The following is a 16,585-nucleotide window of genomic DNA, read 5'->3' as shown; positions in this document are numbered from 1 at the left end:
GGGTGCCCATGGCTTTACCACTGATCTGAAGGAACAAGTTGTCACCAAAACTGAAGTGGTTATGGGTGAGAACAAAATGGCACAGTTTGGTGGAAAAGTCAGCTGTAGTTTGTCAGAAATCATATTCATCATCATTATCATCGTGGAGGTATCTGCATATATGGACACTGTTCTAGGACCCTATGCCATCAGCACTCCTAGTTATGTTTGTGACACCACTTAGTTCACAAGCACACTGTGTGGAATAATCAGAAATTCTTTGTAGCTTTCTTGGATTTGAAAGGTGCATTTGATTCAGTTGACAGGGACCTTCTTTGGATTAAATTAGATCAGCTGAATATGGACAAGAGACTCCTTTTGCTCATTAAGAAACTTTACTCTCTTAATACTTGCCAGATCAAATGCTCACTAGCAGACAACTTGACACCGAAGATTGCTGCAAATAAGGGTGTTAAACAGGGTTGTAATCAAGCCCCCTTTTTATTTAACATCTTCCTCAGTGATCTTGCTGCCCAGCTGCCTGCTGCTGACTGTCATAGTCTCAAACTTGGTGCAACACATGTACCTCTGCTACTTTATGCCGATGACACAGTGCTGCTGTTCTGCTCCAGAGTTGGTTTGAGACGTCTGCTGTCTCGCTGTATTGCTTTCTTTACTTACAACAAGCTCCAGCTAAATTATGACAAGTCTAAAATCCTAGTGTTTTCTAAAAAGTGGAAATCATACAAATGGGTCATTGATGACAAAGTGATAGAACAAGTCAAACACTACAAATATCTAGGTATTCATTTTCAATACAATGCGACCTGGTCTATCCACTGCAAACATGCAGCGAAGGCAGCTAGCATTAGTGCATCGGCTATAACACATTTCTTTTACTGCGGGGGCAACCAATTTGTGCTGGGTGCAATAAAAATCTTCAAGTCCAAAGTGATTTCACAACTACTATATGGTATCCCAATTTGGATTAGGTCCTTTGACTGTGCCATAGAGCGCGTCCAATCCAAATTCCTGCGGAAAATTCTGGGCTTGCCAAAATGTGTCTCAAATGCAGTTATATATCTAGAAACTGGCTTGTCTTTAATAGAAACTTATGCATGGCTCATGACGTTCAAATACTGGCTACGTTTACACTATAACTTTGAATCTGGGAGCCTCATATATCACATGCTCTCTGCGCTCAATGTGTCAAATTGGTCAGCATACACTGAGGAAAAAAATCAAAGTATTGGGCCTTTCTATAGAATCACTGTCTATGCTGCCCTCTGTTGCTGCATTCCAATAGATTAAAAACAGGATGTTATATACTGAGCGCCAGAAATTACACCGTTTAGCTAATAAAGCCTGCTCCCCCTTGAGTTTTGAGATCTCCCTTACCACAGGGAAGATGGCCTCATATTTATCTTCCCTGCAAGTCCCACAAAAATGCAGAGCATTTACTCTGGCCAGATGCAATGCTATACCTTCCACCATTTTATATGGCACATTTAACAAGATATCTCACTCAGCCAGATACTGCCCCTGCAAAAAAAAAATGAGGTGAGACAATTGCTCATGTCCTTCTGCATTTTCACCAGTATGTGGATCTAAGGTATATATATTTACATTCTACTTTAAGTAGCATGATGGATTGCCCTGATGCACTTAAGGTATACCGACTTTTAAATGACTTCTGTTCTGATATCACTGAGAAAAAGGCCAAGTGTCTTCGCTCCGCTTTAAAGCTGTGCCAAAGGATCCCAGAGACATAGTATTTTCATAGGTGTGTTTTAATCTGCTCCTAAATTGTACATTTCGATCCATAGTATTTTTATAGATGTGTTTCTAATCTGCTCTTAAATTGTATAATCTTTATCGACAATTTATGCCAATAAAGGCTAACTTGAACTTGACACCACAGACTTTCTGAGGAAAGTACAACCTTTGAACAACCTTCCAAAGAACAACCTATTTTAGCCACCATGGTTGTGGAATCTGTATACCAACATCCCACACAAAGATGGATTGTAAAACCTGCCATTATGCTCCATAATAGATTAGAATAGTAGATTGTAATGTAACATAATGAATAGTAGAACATAATGTAATTTGGAATGGTAAATTAGAATGTATTTCTCTGGTCTGGGGACAGGGGAGATAACTCTATACAGCCAATCACCCCACTTCAAAGATGGTGTAAGGTCACCTCCACGCTTGAGAGGAGACAGAGCATAATGGCAGGGTCTTAGTTACTTACTGTCAGCATTCCATAATTAAAGATACATCTGCCCATCAGTCTCCAATTCTGACATATTTATTTCCTTCACTGCGTTTTCGCCAGAATTAAACCTAAATGAATGGTAACCACATAAACTAAGCTTGTTAGTCCTGTTTGGTCCTTACATCTGTTAAGCATCTTCATTATGCTGTATGCTAATTTACTGCTCACCCTCTACCTATAGGTATGGACTGGTGATTTCCATTTCATTGTATCTGAAGAAGTGTGCATGCACACGAAAGGTTATTTGAATACCTTGTCGGTCTTAAAGGTGCCACTGGACTCAAACGTTGTTCTGCTGCTTCAGATCAACACGGCTACCCACTTGAATCAGTTTTCTCACACTATATTATATCTATTTTAAAAAATAATTTATGTATGAAATTTGTCATTTTATGCAGCCACATATTTGACACTTTCTTTATATTTTCAGAGTCTTTTACATAAAGTTATTTTCCCACCATTTTTACACTCTTAAACATCTTTTTTTGGAATAGGGTTTCATCTTTCCCATGAATTAACATAGTTAATTTGTCAATTTCTGTAGTGTCCAGCAGTTTCAAAGCTATATCCTGTCTAGAGGGTAGTCTCTCATTTTTCCAATATTGGGCTAGTAATATTCTTGATGATGTTAGGATATAAGTTAACAAAGTATCTTTCTTCTGGCTCATAACAATCTGGAATGATATTTAGTAAATATATTTCAGGTAGTAAGCTAAGATTAACATTCAATATTTCTAATATCTTTTTTACAGATCTCCAAAATTTTTGCATTTTTTCACATTTTCACCACAGATGAAAAAAGGATCCTATGTTATTTTTACATTTCCAACAATTTTTAGAAATTGTAACTGAACATTTAGCAATTTTGTCAGGTGACCAGTACCACCTATGAAACATTTTGTAAATATTTTCTTTAAATGATGTTGATTTGAGAAGTCTCATTATTTTCCATATTTTAGCCCACTCATCAATGTCAATATTATAACCTATATCTTGCATCCACGTTACCATAGAGGATTTAACAATTTCATCCTGCATATAGTTCTCCAACAGAAACTTATATATCTTTTGAATTAACTTATCACTGGATGATGTAAGCCGCTCTGAGACACCTTTGGGTAGTGAAGGGCGGGGTATAAATCCAATCTCTTCTTCTTCTTCTTCTTTTACCTCACAGGGTGTCTGTTGTGGGGAGGGGAAGGGAAAGGAGTTTGTAAGCCGCTCTGAGACACCTTTGGGTAGTGAAGGGCGGGGTATAAATCCAATCTCTTCTTCTTCTTCTTCTTCTTCTTCTATCTAGTAGATTTTCATATGGCACCTTCTTGTTTTCAGATAATAAGGTGGGTTTGATAAATGCTTCTAGAGGGATACCCATTTGGGGTTTTTCATGTAATAATTTTATTTTAGATTTTGCCAACATTTTATCAGTGCGCTTCTCAAAATATGCTGATGAAAGTTGGAATGTATTTTTTCTGTATTGTACCAAAGATCAGCATGCCATCCCATACTGAGTTCATGCCCTTCCAGATTTAATGTTCTTGTATCTTCTAGTATTATCTATTCTTTTATCCATACTGCTGCCGCACCTTGATAATACAACTCCCAATTAGATAGCCCAAATCTACCTCTTTCTTTTTTAACTTGTAATGATTTCCATTTGATTTGTGCTTTTTTGGGGTACCAAATAAATTGTCTAATGATTTTATCAAGCTCCACAAAGCGAGGCAATATATTCATTTTTATAGCAGCTATTCTGCCCAATAATGAGAGTTGAATATCTTTCCACTTCAGTAGATCTCTTTTAATTTCTTCTATAAGCTTTTTATAATTTGGTGGCAAAATGCCTTTCAAAAAACAAATTCTGTGCAAAAAACCTGTCAAAAATGGCATATTCTACAATGCCATTTCAGTCAAGTTCCTCAAATATCCTAAGTTCCATTATACTGACTAATTATATGTTATGTGAAGAGTATGTTTTGTTTTTGCAAATTTCTGTCGAGCTAACTCTGTTTTATACCAGTTAGCACCAACAGGAATTGTTTTGGGTTATGAAAGTACCAATATTTTCAAAATTGGCTCTCTGCCATTTACAATGCAATCCTTTAAAATCCACTGAAATAAGTGGTCTTGGAGGGTGTTTTTAGCATTGTATCGCTAGTGTATTAGTGTCAATTATCATAAGATATAGCATCTCAAATATTAAGACACTATGTCTCTGTTATTTCCATTTCATATTTGTGGGGAAAATTTAATTGGATCTTTAATCCATGGTGGCCAGTACACTTCTGTAGAATACTTAAATGTTTTGACTTACACTGTTTTTAGTTTAGACTTGTTAAGCCATTAATATGCAGACAATAAAACAATTAAATATTCCAGGAAGCATGCTAGGTCCCCCCACTTAAATTCTAAAATCTTATATAAACCACAGGAGAAGCACCTTGCCCACTCCTATACTTTTAACCCCACCAGAAAATCATGTCCTTTGGCACATAAACCTTCCGTCGGTAGCACAAGGACAATATTATCTTCTTATGACTTCTAACATGTAAGGACTGAGCCCATTCATTGAAATGTCCAGAACCAAACCTAAGAAATCTCTGGCTCACATTAGACCTTTACTAAAATTAGAATTTACAAATAGCAGAATACTCCCCTCATTTAAACACCTATATTGCTCAGCCTTAGACAGTATAAAAGGTAAAGGTAAAGGTTCCCTTGCTCGAAAGCCAGTCGAATCCGACTCTAGGGTTGCGGTGCTCATCTCCGTTTCAAAGCCGAAGAGCCAGCGCTGTCCGAAGACATTTCCGTGGTCATGTGGCCGGCATGACTAAACACCAAGGCGCACGGAACGCTGTTACCTTCCCACCGAAGTGGTCCCTATTTATCTACTTGCAATTTCTTGCTTTCGAACTGCTAGGTTGACAGTATACAATACAGTATAAGAATATTTTGCTAGTCATAAGCCTCAGTCAATAGACCTGAGGACGAATCTGACTAGACCTGGTTAGGATTGCTTTTGCAATGTGTGTGTGTTTTTATGAAACAGAAGCAACCAAGAATGTAATCCATGCAGTATGCCCATATGAGTATACCTAATTTGGCTTTATTTTCACCATAGGTTTGGAGAATATGAGGGGCATAGTGACCTCTTCTTCACACACACACCTCCAAACAAACTTTAAAATAAAGTATTTTTAAAAAAAGTTTTAAAAGTTTAGAAGCCATCTATATTGTAGCTTGGGCCACTGGGATGATCTGGATAGTAATCTATGTACTAGGACTAAAGAAGTACACAGATTTGGTCTAGCATATTTAATTCGGGGTGAATTCAGTATTTTAACAAGTTCCTTGTGAAGAGTCTGAGCCTACATTAAACTTCTGCAGATGAGGTAGTTGCCACAAAAGTAGTAGTTTGAAGGGTCATGTTATTTGTACACTATTCATATAACTGACTATGCATTATTTAACAGGGAGATTTGTAATGTTCTGAATCATGACTTTTCTGTAGAGTACAACCAACTTATGTAACATATGTAATAAACAATTAAAAAGACACACTTTGGTATCCATTTACCATAGGTAGTAATGACTAAGGACACTGCCACTCATATTTTATCTCAAATATCTATGTGTGAGCATGGTCTATGGGTGAGGCATGTTTGCATTGTGCTTACCAGGTGAATCAACCCAGCTAGTGGAGAACGTGTCACAGTAACATGAGATATACAGTCTTGGCATGGAGAATCACTAAGTGATTGACTGACTTGTTAAGTAACCACAACATAAACATTATGCTTCAGTTTATGGCCCCATGAGGGAGGTAATACATGAATTTGGCTTCATGATTTGGTAGATACCTGATACCTCTTCTGCCTCTTTGCTCTAATCACAAATTATTTGTCCTTATACAGCTAATTATATATTTAAAGATCAGTTTCAACATAACAATTACAGAAAAAATATAACGTAAAATGTTATTTAGTGCCGCAGTAATACTTAATTATAAATGAGTTTCAAAATTGAATAGTCAGGTATTATTATAGCTACATCTATGATGATCAGCTAAATTATAATTTTTAAATCTTAAAGTACGAACAATGGTTCAGAGGAGGTTTATGTTAACTTGGAGAAAATCAAACAAAAATATGTGCACTAAGGAAATAAAGTACTTGACCTATAAATAAATATACTGATTCATGATTTATGAATAAGTGAATTGATAAAGGCTATGTAGTTTAGGACTTCTGACATCAGATGATATTATTCAAATCCAAAATAATCCTAAAATTATAAAAACTGGTACAGTATTTTTGGTAACAGGATTTGTCACATCCTGAACACTCCTTGTTGTGTGAGTGTATATGTGTATGGCTGTAGATCACTGAAATGATTGCACCTTTAATTTCGTTGTACTGTGTACAATGACAATAAAGTATATATTATATTATATTATATTATTATATTATTATTATTATATTATTATTAGAATAGAATTAAAGGATAATTTTATTGCAACAATGAAGGTACATTTCCATTGCACCTTGTGTTTACTACCTTATTAAAAAGTGTTCCCCTTAGCCATCTCAGAAACATATTACATTTTCAATGCAAATGTATTAATCTGGATAAATTCCATATAAATTCCTACATTATGTAGAGCTGTAATTTGGATTATAATTAATCTAAAGTGGCACTAGATTTAAATGACAGTATAAATGAGGCATTAGGAAGCTCTTCTGTTCTGAATGAATATTCAAAAAACATAGCTTGCTTATTGCCAAGTTTCCTTTTGAAAGTCTCAGTCTGTGATAAGGAAGGCAGTGGAGAAAAACAGTTTACATAAATGTATGTGCACTAAACATGTTAATCCTTTCATTTTTAATGGATTAAATACTAAAAAGGGGTGACAGCCAATGCTCCCTCTAACCTGTGGAGTCTTGGGAGCAAAAAATCTACTTTGTGAGCATGAAAGTTGTGAGCCGGCAGTTTGGCTGCTGCATCAGTTAGTTTGCTCTGGAGCCATCCTTCCTGAGCTGAGACAAAAATGTGTGAGCTGGAGACTAAAAAACTGTGAGCTAGCTCACACTAACTCAGCTTAGAGGGAACACTGGTGACAGCACTTTTCTGTCTAACTTGTTCAGGTGGGTAGCCATGTTGGGTCTGAAGCAGCAGAACAAAGTTTGAGTCCAGTGGCACCTTTAAGACCAACAAAGTTTTATTCAAGGTATAAGCTTTTATGTGCACACACACTTTTTCTTTTTTATGTAAATATTTTTATTGGTTTTGCTAAAGGATTTACAAAATACAAATGAACACAATAAGTCGTAGTTTCTGTATGTTGTGATTAAGTTAATAACTTACAGATAGTCATAATATTATACAGCACGGGTGTATTTCTGTGAGTTGGTAATCTTGTGGATCATGAGTTATCTTATTTGTATACACTGAAAGTGAACTATAAATATAGCCACTTATGATATATTTGCTTTGCTGGAAGTATATCGTTCGTTACCATGTATTCAAGCACTGGGGCCCATATCCTGAACAAATTTAGTGTAAGTTGGCGTTTTTCTATTATTCGCTCTATTCAAGGAGTCTGTATCTTCAGATACAATGAAATGGAAATTACCAGTCCATACATATAGGTATGGTGAGCAGTAAATTAGCATACAACATAATGATGTTTAACAGATGCAAGGACCAAACAGGAATAACAAGCTTAGTTTATATGGTTACCATTTGTTTGGGTTTAATTCCGGGGAAAACATAGTGAAGGAAATAAATATGTCAAAACTGGAGATTGCTGGGAAGATGTATCCTTAATTGTGGAATGCTGACTGTAATGAACCATGCCATTATGCTGTATCCATCTCCTCTCAAGCATGAAGGCGACCTTACAGCATCTGCTTCTTTGATGTGGCTGTGTAGAGTTACCTCCCCTGTTCCCAGACCAGAGAAATACATTCCAATTTACCATTCCAAATTACATTACAATCGACTATTCATTACATTACGATCTACTATTCTAATCTATTACAGATAAAATAAAATAAAATAAAAATGGCTCAAGTGGTTAAGACACTGAACTGCAGGCTGTGGAAAGTCAGTAGTTCAGCAGTTTGAGACCCGAGTTGCCGCATGACGGAGTGAGCTCCCGTCTCTAGTTCCAGCTCCTGCCAACCTAGCAGTTCGAAAGCAAGAAATTGCAAGTAGATAAATAGGTACCACTTCAGTGGGAAGGTAACAGCGTTCTGTGCGCCTTGGTGTTCAGTCATGCCGGCCACATGACCACGGAAACGTCTTCGGACAGCGCTGGCTCTTCGGCTTTGAAACGGAGATGAGCACCGGAACCCTAGAGTCGGATTCGACTGGCTTTCGAGCAAGGGAACCTTTACCTTTATGGCCCTTCTGGGCGATTGGTGAGAATACAGATGTAAGGGCTGAATGAGGTTAGCATATGTAGTGAGATAAGAAACCAATATCCTTACTATGTCCTAGGGATTCCACTGTTCTCTGTGTTGTAATAAATTGTAACACAGCAATTTCCCTTTCTAGTCTGTTCCTGAAGTTCCTTTGCAACAATACAGCTACTTTGAGGTCACCCATTGAATGTCCTGGAAAGTTAACATGTTCTACAGGTTTCTCAGTGTGTCCATTTATCCTTTGGCGTAGGATTTGACCTGTTTGCCCTTTGTAGAGAGCAGAAGAACATTGTTGACATTTAATGGCATATACAGTGTTAGAAGATGAGCATATGAATAACCCTGAGATGGTGTAGTTGATGTTGTTAGGTCCAGGGATTGTGTTGTCTAGGTGTATGTGGCAGCAAAGTTGGCATCTGGGTACCAGTGTCCATGTTCAAAGTAGAGGTATTATAGTGGGTGAGGATTTGTTTGAGATTGGAGGACTGTCTGTGAGCAAGAAAGATTTGTTTCTCCAGTACTTGTGAAACAGAACTATCATTATCCAGTTGAGGTTGTAAGTTGTTGATGAGGTATTGAACTGTTTTGAGTTGAGTTGAGATATGAGCATTAAGGAAGTTTTGTTATTGTCTCTTTTGGGCCTGTATTGCAACAGATTATCTCTGGGCACAATTCTGGCTTTGTTAATCTGTTTCTTGACTTCATCAGGTGGATACTTTAGTTCCAAAAAGGTTTGCTGTAGATCCCTCAGGTGAGAATCACTGTCTGTAGGATTGACACAGATGCGGCTGTTGCATAGCACCTAGCTGTATAGAAAGGATTGTTTCGTATGTTTAGGATGGTAGTTGGAGGCATGTAGGTATGTTTGTCGGTCAGTAGGTTTCTGGTATACGGTGGTGTCTATACATCCATCATGTATTTTTATAGTATTCGGAAAATATATTTCTTGCATAGATTGGTTAATTGTCAGGTTGATGGTGCTGTGAAAGCCGCTGAATGCCTGGTGGAATATGTCCAGGGCTTCTTTACCACATGTCCATACAATAAAAATGTCATCAATGCATCACAGGTATAAGATAAGTATTAGTGGGAGTTTAGGAAGTGTTGCTCCAAGTCAGCCATAAAGATATTAGCATACTGTGGGGCCATGCAGGTGTCCATGGCTGTACCATTGATCTGAAGGAACAAATTGTCACCAAATCTGACCTGGCTAGGATTAATGTATGGTTTTTTTCTGGAACTTCTTTGGGAAGGCTTGTAACACTTAACTCAGGAAAAGAAAGTCCAAATGAACATTCAGTTATACACAAGCAGTTATGCAGTCATTAGGACTAGTTGTCAAGTCTGTTGAGAATTAAGCCCATAAAATGAATGCTTCATATGCAGAATTTAGAGAATTCTTTCAAAGGATTTAAAAGGTCAATTTGAAATAAGAAATATTGTCAGAGCTTGCTGCAAAAGCAGCAATGTTTGCCTTCAGCATCTATTTTTTTAAATGTATCTTAATGCCATTTTTTAAAAAAATCTCATTCTGTTTTTCTTGTAGTACACTCAGCAAGCATCCTGGCATTAGTTAGTCCTAAATGAACCTGTTCTTTTAAAAGGCCAATCCTTATTCAATATTGTGACTTCCCGTATACTATTTGCACTGAAGACCACCATTTTTTGCCTGGTGGTCCATTAGGAATTCAAATTAGAAAAATTATGTAGGTGAATTCTCTGAAATATATTCCAAGATTCGATTTATAAATCACATGGACATTCAGATGTTTCAAGTGGGTTCGTCTGATTTTTCCATTGGAATGTTTCTATAATGGCCTAGTGATGCACCTGAGCAGGGTGTTTTTTACCCTGTAGTTCTTTTCAGACATCATCTTTCCAAGAAAGGCACATTTTAAAGGAACCCTGCAGATAGAACTTTGTCACAAACAGTTCTTCTTCAGTCTCTTGAACTTAAAAGCAAGATAACAACACTGTAACAGGAGTTTCTTAGCAGTAAAAAATACTGAGCTCCTCATGTTGATAAACATGCACAAGAGGGGGTAGGAAAGAGAAAGGTTCAGTAGCACCTTAAAGACTAACAAAATATGTGGCAGGGTATGAGCTTTCATGAGTCACTACTCACTTCTTCAGATACCCAAGAGGTGGTTAAACACAAGAGGTGGTTAAACCTTAAACCTATCTTCTAAATAAATAAATACATTTATATTTTACATAAATTTGGCATCAAGAACCACCAATATTTTAGGATTTTGTTTTGTTTAAAAAAATATTTTTACAAATATCTTTACAAATCTAGACTAATTCATATTTAAGTAAACTTGCATGGAAAATGATATTTTCTGTATAACTAAATGTTTTTATGGGGAATACAAGCTCTTCTATATGCTGCTGTCATTGGGATACAAGGAAAAGATATATGACTACCTAAAACTAATAGGCTTCAGCCTGTTTCAGCACTTCTTCTGCTTGAATGAATTCAGCATAATGTAACTAGGAATAGCGTGCAACAAAAGTAGCCAATGTAATATTCATTGTGACCATAGATTTCCATCTCATACATAAAAAAGCATGGATGAAGTCACACATTTGCCAAATCAAACACAGAAAAAGCCTTGTGTATCCATGCCAGATGCTGGCCTTAGGTTTGTTTGTGCACAAGTAAATGTCATGACCTAGGAGTTTTTGTTTTCAAAAAGACAGTAGCTTTCATTACTGGACTTGGTATATTCCCAGAGATCAATATTACTCAACTCATAATCCGTTTTCAATGATATTTCCTCTTTTCTTAGGCAGAATCATCTGTAAACTTTTCTACCCGATTTTCTGTATCCCCCCCCCCACTAAATACCACAGATAAATGCCCAGGAAGAAGGAAGATTCCTGAATGTAAGCAATCATATATCAAGGACGGGAGGGGAATGGCAGGGGGAGAGAGAAAAGCATTCTTGCATTCTTAGGGCTGCAGGGGGAACAGAATTTAAAAGCATGGTGAAAAAATTCAGTGGCATCTAATCCTATGCTTATGAAAAATTAATATGCCATCAGAGGAATCACAAGTACAGCTAAGATTAATGAAAGGCGCTTAAAAATTACAAGCACACAAACTGATTTGATTAAAAAATAATCTTACTAGTCGTCCTGTAATATTCTTCAACTTATCCGCATCTATCCTGTCAGATGGTTATGATTAAAAATAGGTCAATGGGAGGCTACTGATAGAAATCACATGCAAAATACACATGCAATAGATAATAAGACTGCCCAGACAGTTTTAAATGAAAGACTATTTAATAAGATTTTTAAGAGTGACAAAATTCTAGCATCTTACCAGAGTCTTTACTAGTTTTTTTGCCTTCACTATTATTTCCCTCTTTCTCACACGTGTCTTTATCATCAACAGACACTGATGAGCTTTTAGCAGACCCTTCTGCATCTTCAACTTGTTCTTCTGTGAATGAGCATAAAAAATAAAAAAGCTAACTTAGGGACCATTCAACATCAATTGTAAACATGATGTTTAATAAGAGCAGCACTAAATTTAACAAGATGCTAAAATAATAAAGGAATGAGTGAAAAAGAATGGCATTTTAAAGAGATCTGAAATTAATAATTATTTTCAAAATTTAAGATTACAAACATTACTCTATCAGAACATATGTTGCTAACCAGTGTGACAGATCATATGTTTCTTGTTTTCTGTGTGTTGTTAGACATTATTTGTCAAGAAAAAAGGTACACAGTTTTTAACAAATGAAAGCACTTGTAGCAATATATTTGAAAGCAAAGAAAACTTCTCAAAAATAAATCCTGTTATATTCTGCATATCCTTCTAATTGCAACTTGTAAATGCTGTGTTGGTTCTAAACCTTGAGAACTCTGTTTTCTTATCCAGGGGGAGCCATGCAAGGTAAATGATACAACTTGGTATATTGCTTCAGAGGAGGCTGCAATATCCACACCTCCCTTACATGTTCACACCAGCTAGATTACATGAAAATCTTCACAGTAATTCAACCCAATTTAATTATTCTGTAATTTTTATCTATGCTGCTACTAGTGGATTAGTCTGTTTATGCAGTTAGCTTCAATGCTGGGGCGATGTAGCACTAATCCGTGAAAGGCCTACTGTTCCTTTTCATCTTGTGATCATTTGTCTCTGACTGTGCTGATGTCACATTTTAATGAATTTTAGCAATCTGAGTAATGCCAGATAACCAGACTTGCAACTCCCTACAGCACAGCATGCTGTTTTCATTGCTATACAAACAACAACAACAACAACAAAAGAATGTCACATTTCCCAGTTCAGGTAGGAATTATATAAATTAGAGGGGAAGGTAAAATGGGATTCAAAACACCAGGCTGCTCAATTTCATAAAATCTTTAATGATCATATAAATTAACCCTGGAAAGGCAAAAGGTCACATACATGCATTTGCATACACTTCACTATTCACTTTTGATAAGCAGAGCTTTTACACAGGGGAACATGATACAATTAACCCTTCAAGATCCATACAAAATGCAGCTACTGGCATTCTAAGTGTCAAGCATTAACTGAAAATTACACACTGCATAAAATTTTCATTGTAAATGCTATAGTGATTGAAAGGGGAAATCGTGGCCCCTTCCGCACCCCATGTTTTATTAATAACATTCTGACAGCAGAATGAAATATTCTCTGTCATATGGAGCAGCTGAGCACAGAAAAATTGCTACTTAGTGCCTTTCTCGCCAACTCTGCAGTGGAGCTGTATGCATAGGTAAACAATTGAAATGAACAATATCGAACTCTCCCCCCCAACAACTCCTCCAAAATGTTCACTGCTACTTGATTTTAAAAGCTGATCAGAATGTTCTGCTTTTTTTTCATGTATCCTGTGTTGTAAAGCTTGGTTTCAATAGTTACTTTAAATCAATAGTTCCAGGAAAGAGAAATACTTTTTAAAAAAGATGTGGCAATGAGCAAGTAACATAAAACACATAATTCTTACTGCTTTTGCAAGCTTTTTTCCCTCTCCCCCTCTCTCTGTGATATTACTAATCAAACACTGTATGCTATCTAGTCACAGCTGGAAGCAAGGCTGTGTTTGTTAAGGGTGATGGGGGATCACAGTTCGGGATGCTGTGAGCCTGTGATCATGACTAGGTTGGGCTTCATTAATGCCAAGTGCACACTCATTCACTCTCTTTCTCTCTCTGTCTTACACACACACACACACAGCATCTAGTCAGATCACATAGTCTTATGCAACCTATGACACTTTTTTAAACTCATCCTCTGGAATGGACACTCCTTCCTTCCTTCCTTTCTTTCTGATTTACCAGCACCATTCCCTTTAGGCAGGAAAATGAAGTGTCACAGTGATATTGAGTGTCCTTATCTTGAAGAGGCATAAAATCGTAAAGACGTCATGGTGAACATTAATAAAACATTGTGTGAGTGTGTGTGTGTGTATGTGTGTTAAGCAAAGAGCACTCATGAAGATAGTAAAATAAAACCCACAGTATCATCATCTGGGTTTCATCAGACAATTTTTGCAGGGTGCTCTTTTTTCTGGTATGTGTTTTAAGTATGAGAGAAATTCCCAGACATGTTCTCCTATACATCATCATGGTGTCTGACCTCAGCCTGACCCTGGCAACAGTTTGAGAAATCTGAATGTGAACAAAGACTCTGTGTCAGCAGCAGGGAAAGATTGCGGGTAGACTTTCCCCATCAACTTAATCGCAAACAGCAGTTTGGAGTCCATAGCTTTACAGGGCTCCACCAAGCCACAAATATATAACCTTTGGAGGTGAAACTGCCCTCCACCCCCTCCTCCTTTCTGTGATTTTTCGCAGTCCTTTGGTACTTTCTTTGATGTAGCAAGGCAATTAGATCTAATGTTCAAGTACTGCAGTCCTGTTTTATGGTTTCGAAGGTGAGAGCTGTTTATTACAGGTAGGCTCCTGGGGGCCATAAAGGCTTTGCAAATTTTAATCATGCAAAAACTAATCAAATCTAACTTATACACACCATAAAAATTAATATCATTATTATGCACTATATAAATTGGCTATTTCAGCTTTTCAATGGCAGAAAAATATTCGCATTCAGAAAAAATCTGGCATTTGTGTCAGAAATATATTTGGCTTTCCTTTCGGAAACTATTTCAGAGACTTAAATGATAATAGAGCTACTCAATTGTTTTCAGAAAGGCAGCAGCAAAGGCGCACTGATTTTTTCACTGTTATGGATAGAAAGAAGTAATACATTCTTTGTTATATAGTATTTTTAAAGCTTTTATACCACACCTAGTTTAGTTAGGCACTTTGTAAGTATTACTATTGTAATACCATGCTTTGAATTGATTAAAAATTGATAGCCTGCCTTTCCAGAATTTCAAGGCATCAGACAAGAAGACATAAGAGACAACAGAACAGTTAAAAAACACCATACAATTAGCGAATATATATGCTGAAAGTGATTGGGCTCACACTAATAAAAGTTCTACAATTATGCTGTAAATATGAGCAAGTTCTCATGGTCTTTTTGTATCTGTAAGATTTTTAACTACCTGCATTTATAAGGGTTATATTTTGAAAAGAAGTTATATTTTAGAAGTTAACAAAACACTCTTATCAATATAGGTATTTATTCTCATTTGAATTTGTTTAATCTAAATCATAGAACTCCTTTGAAGTCAAATCCAAGTTCAGTTATCAAAAGAATCTACATAAGTGTTTACTTGACCATTTTGCTTTCACATTTAGTAAACAGGCATATTACAGGCACTGGGTTGGATCCAGAATAAATTTCCCTGCCTCCCTCTTCTCAGTGATCTCCATGAAATGCTGTTCCTGGAATATAGCTGAAGAAAGACATGAGCGCGTCTGCAGTGGGAAGGAGGAACAGATGTGGACTGCCAGTTTAGTCTGGATCTGACCCACCATCTCTTGCCATAAAATATTATCCTCTCTACAAGTTAAAATACAAAGCAGAGGCCTTTCTATAACATAGGGAAAGCCATTGGGAGTGAAGCAGACTTTAAAGAACACATTATTAGGTGCTAATCATGTTAAATCCTTACTTTTATAGCACTTTTAGAACATTCAGAATATTGCACAAGTGTTATCCAAGCATGAAGTCCCAAGCAGACAAAACCAGGGCATGCTCCCAAAGAATGGAACGCAGATGGGTAGATCAGTTACTATATATCTGCTTTGGAAATTTTGGGCAGCATGGTTATACCTGCCACTGCAACCAGGGATCTTTTCGGGTGGAGTGCGCTGGAGCACTGTTCTGGGAGCCCAGGAGCTGGCAAAATGGCGGTGGCAGCAAGCCCTGCCCCCAGCTCCCCGCCTGTTGCCACCTTCCCGGGGCCTGTGCTGGAGTGCTGCGGCCCTGGGGAGGCTGGAGGAGGCCCGTTGCTGTCTTCCCGGGGCCTGCACTGGAGTGCTGCAGCCCCGGGGAGGCCGGAGGAGACCTGTCGCTGCCTCTCAGGGCTCGCGCTGGAGCGCTGGAGCCCCAGGAAGGCCGGAGGAGGCTCATCACCACCTTCACAGGGCCCGCATTGGAGCGCTGTGGCCCCAGGGAGGCCGGAGACCCCTCGCCACCTCCTTGGGCTCGCGCTGGAGTGCTGTGGCCCCGGGGAGGCCGGAGGAGGCCCGTTGCCACCTTCCCAGGGCCTGTGCTGGAGTGCTGCGGCCCGGGGGAAGGCCAGAAGATGCCCCCGCCGCCTTCCAGGGTAAGTGAGGGATCTGTGGGGTGTGTGTGGTGGAGGCTTGATTGGGGGAGTGGGGGGGATGGAAGAGCCTCCCCCTCCCCCCATCTCTTTGCCCTCTTTATTTCCCTCCTTTCCTTCCTCTTTGCTTTTCCTCCTTTTCTTTCTCTTTCCTTTCTCGTCCTTTCTTC

The 16,585-nt window shown here is 37.9% G+C and overlaps 1 protein-coding gene across 1 annotated transcript in view; it reads right to left on the bottom strand.

Moving 5' to 3' along the window:
- The window catches only part of ZFHX4 (zinc finger homeobox 4), a 238,079-nt gene that overhangs the window by 25,925 nt on the left and 195,569 nt on the right, over window positions 1-16,585 (bottom strand). The window contains 1 exon segment of the mRNA XM_015420487.1: window positions 12,017-12,136. Coding sequence (XP_015275973.1) covers window positions 12,017-12,136 — 120 coding nt within the window.

This window comes from Gekko japonicus, unplaced genomic scaffold, assembly GCF_001447785.1.
Source record: "Gekko japonicus isolate JY-2015 unplaced genomic scaffold, Gekko_japonicus_V1.1 scaffold475, whole genome shotgun sequence".
Lineage (NCBI taxonomy): Eukaryota > Metazoa > Chordata > Lepidosauria > Squamata > Gekkonidae > Gekko > Gekko japonicus.
Note: the sequence above shows the minus strand (reverse complement) of the source record. Positions and strands in the feature narration are given on the sequence as shown.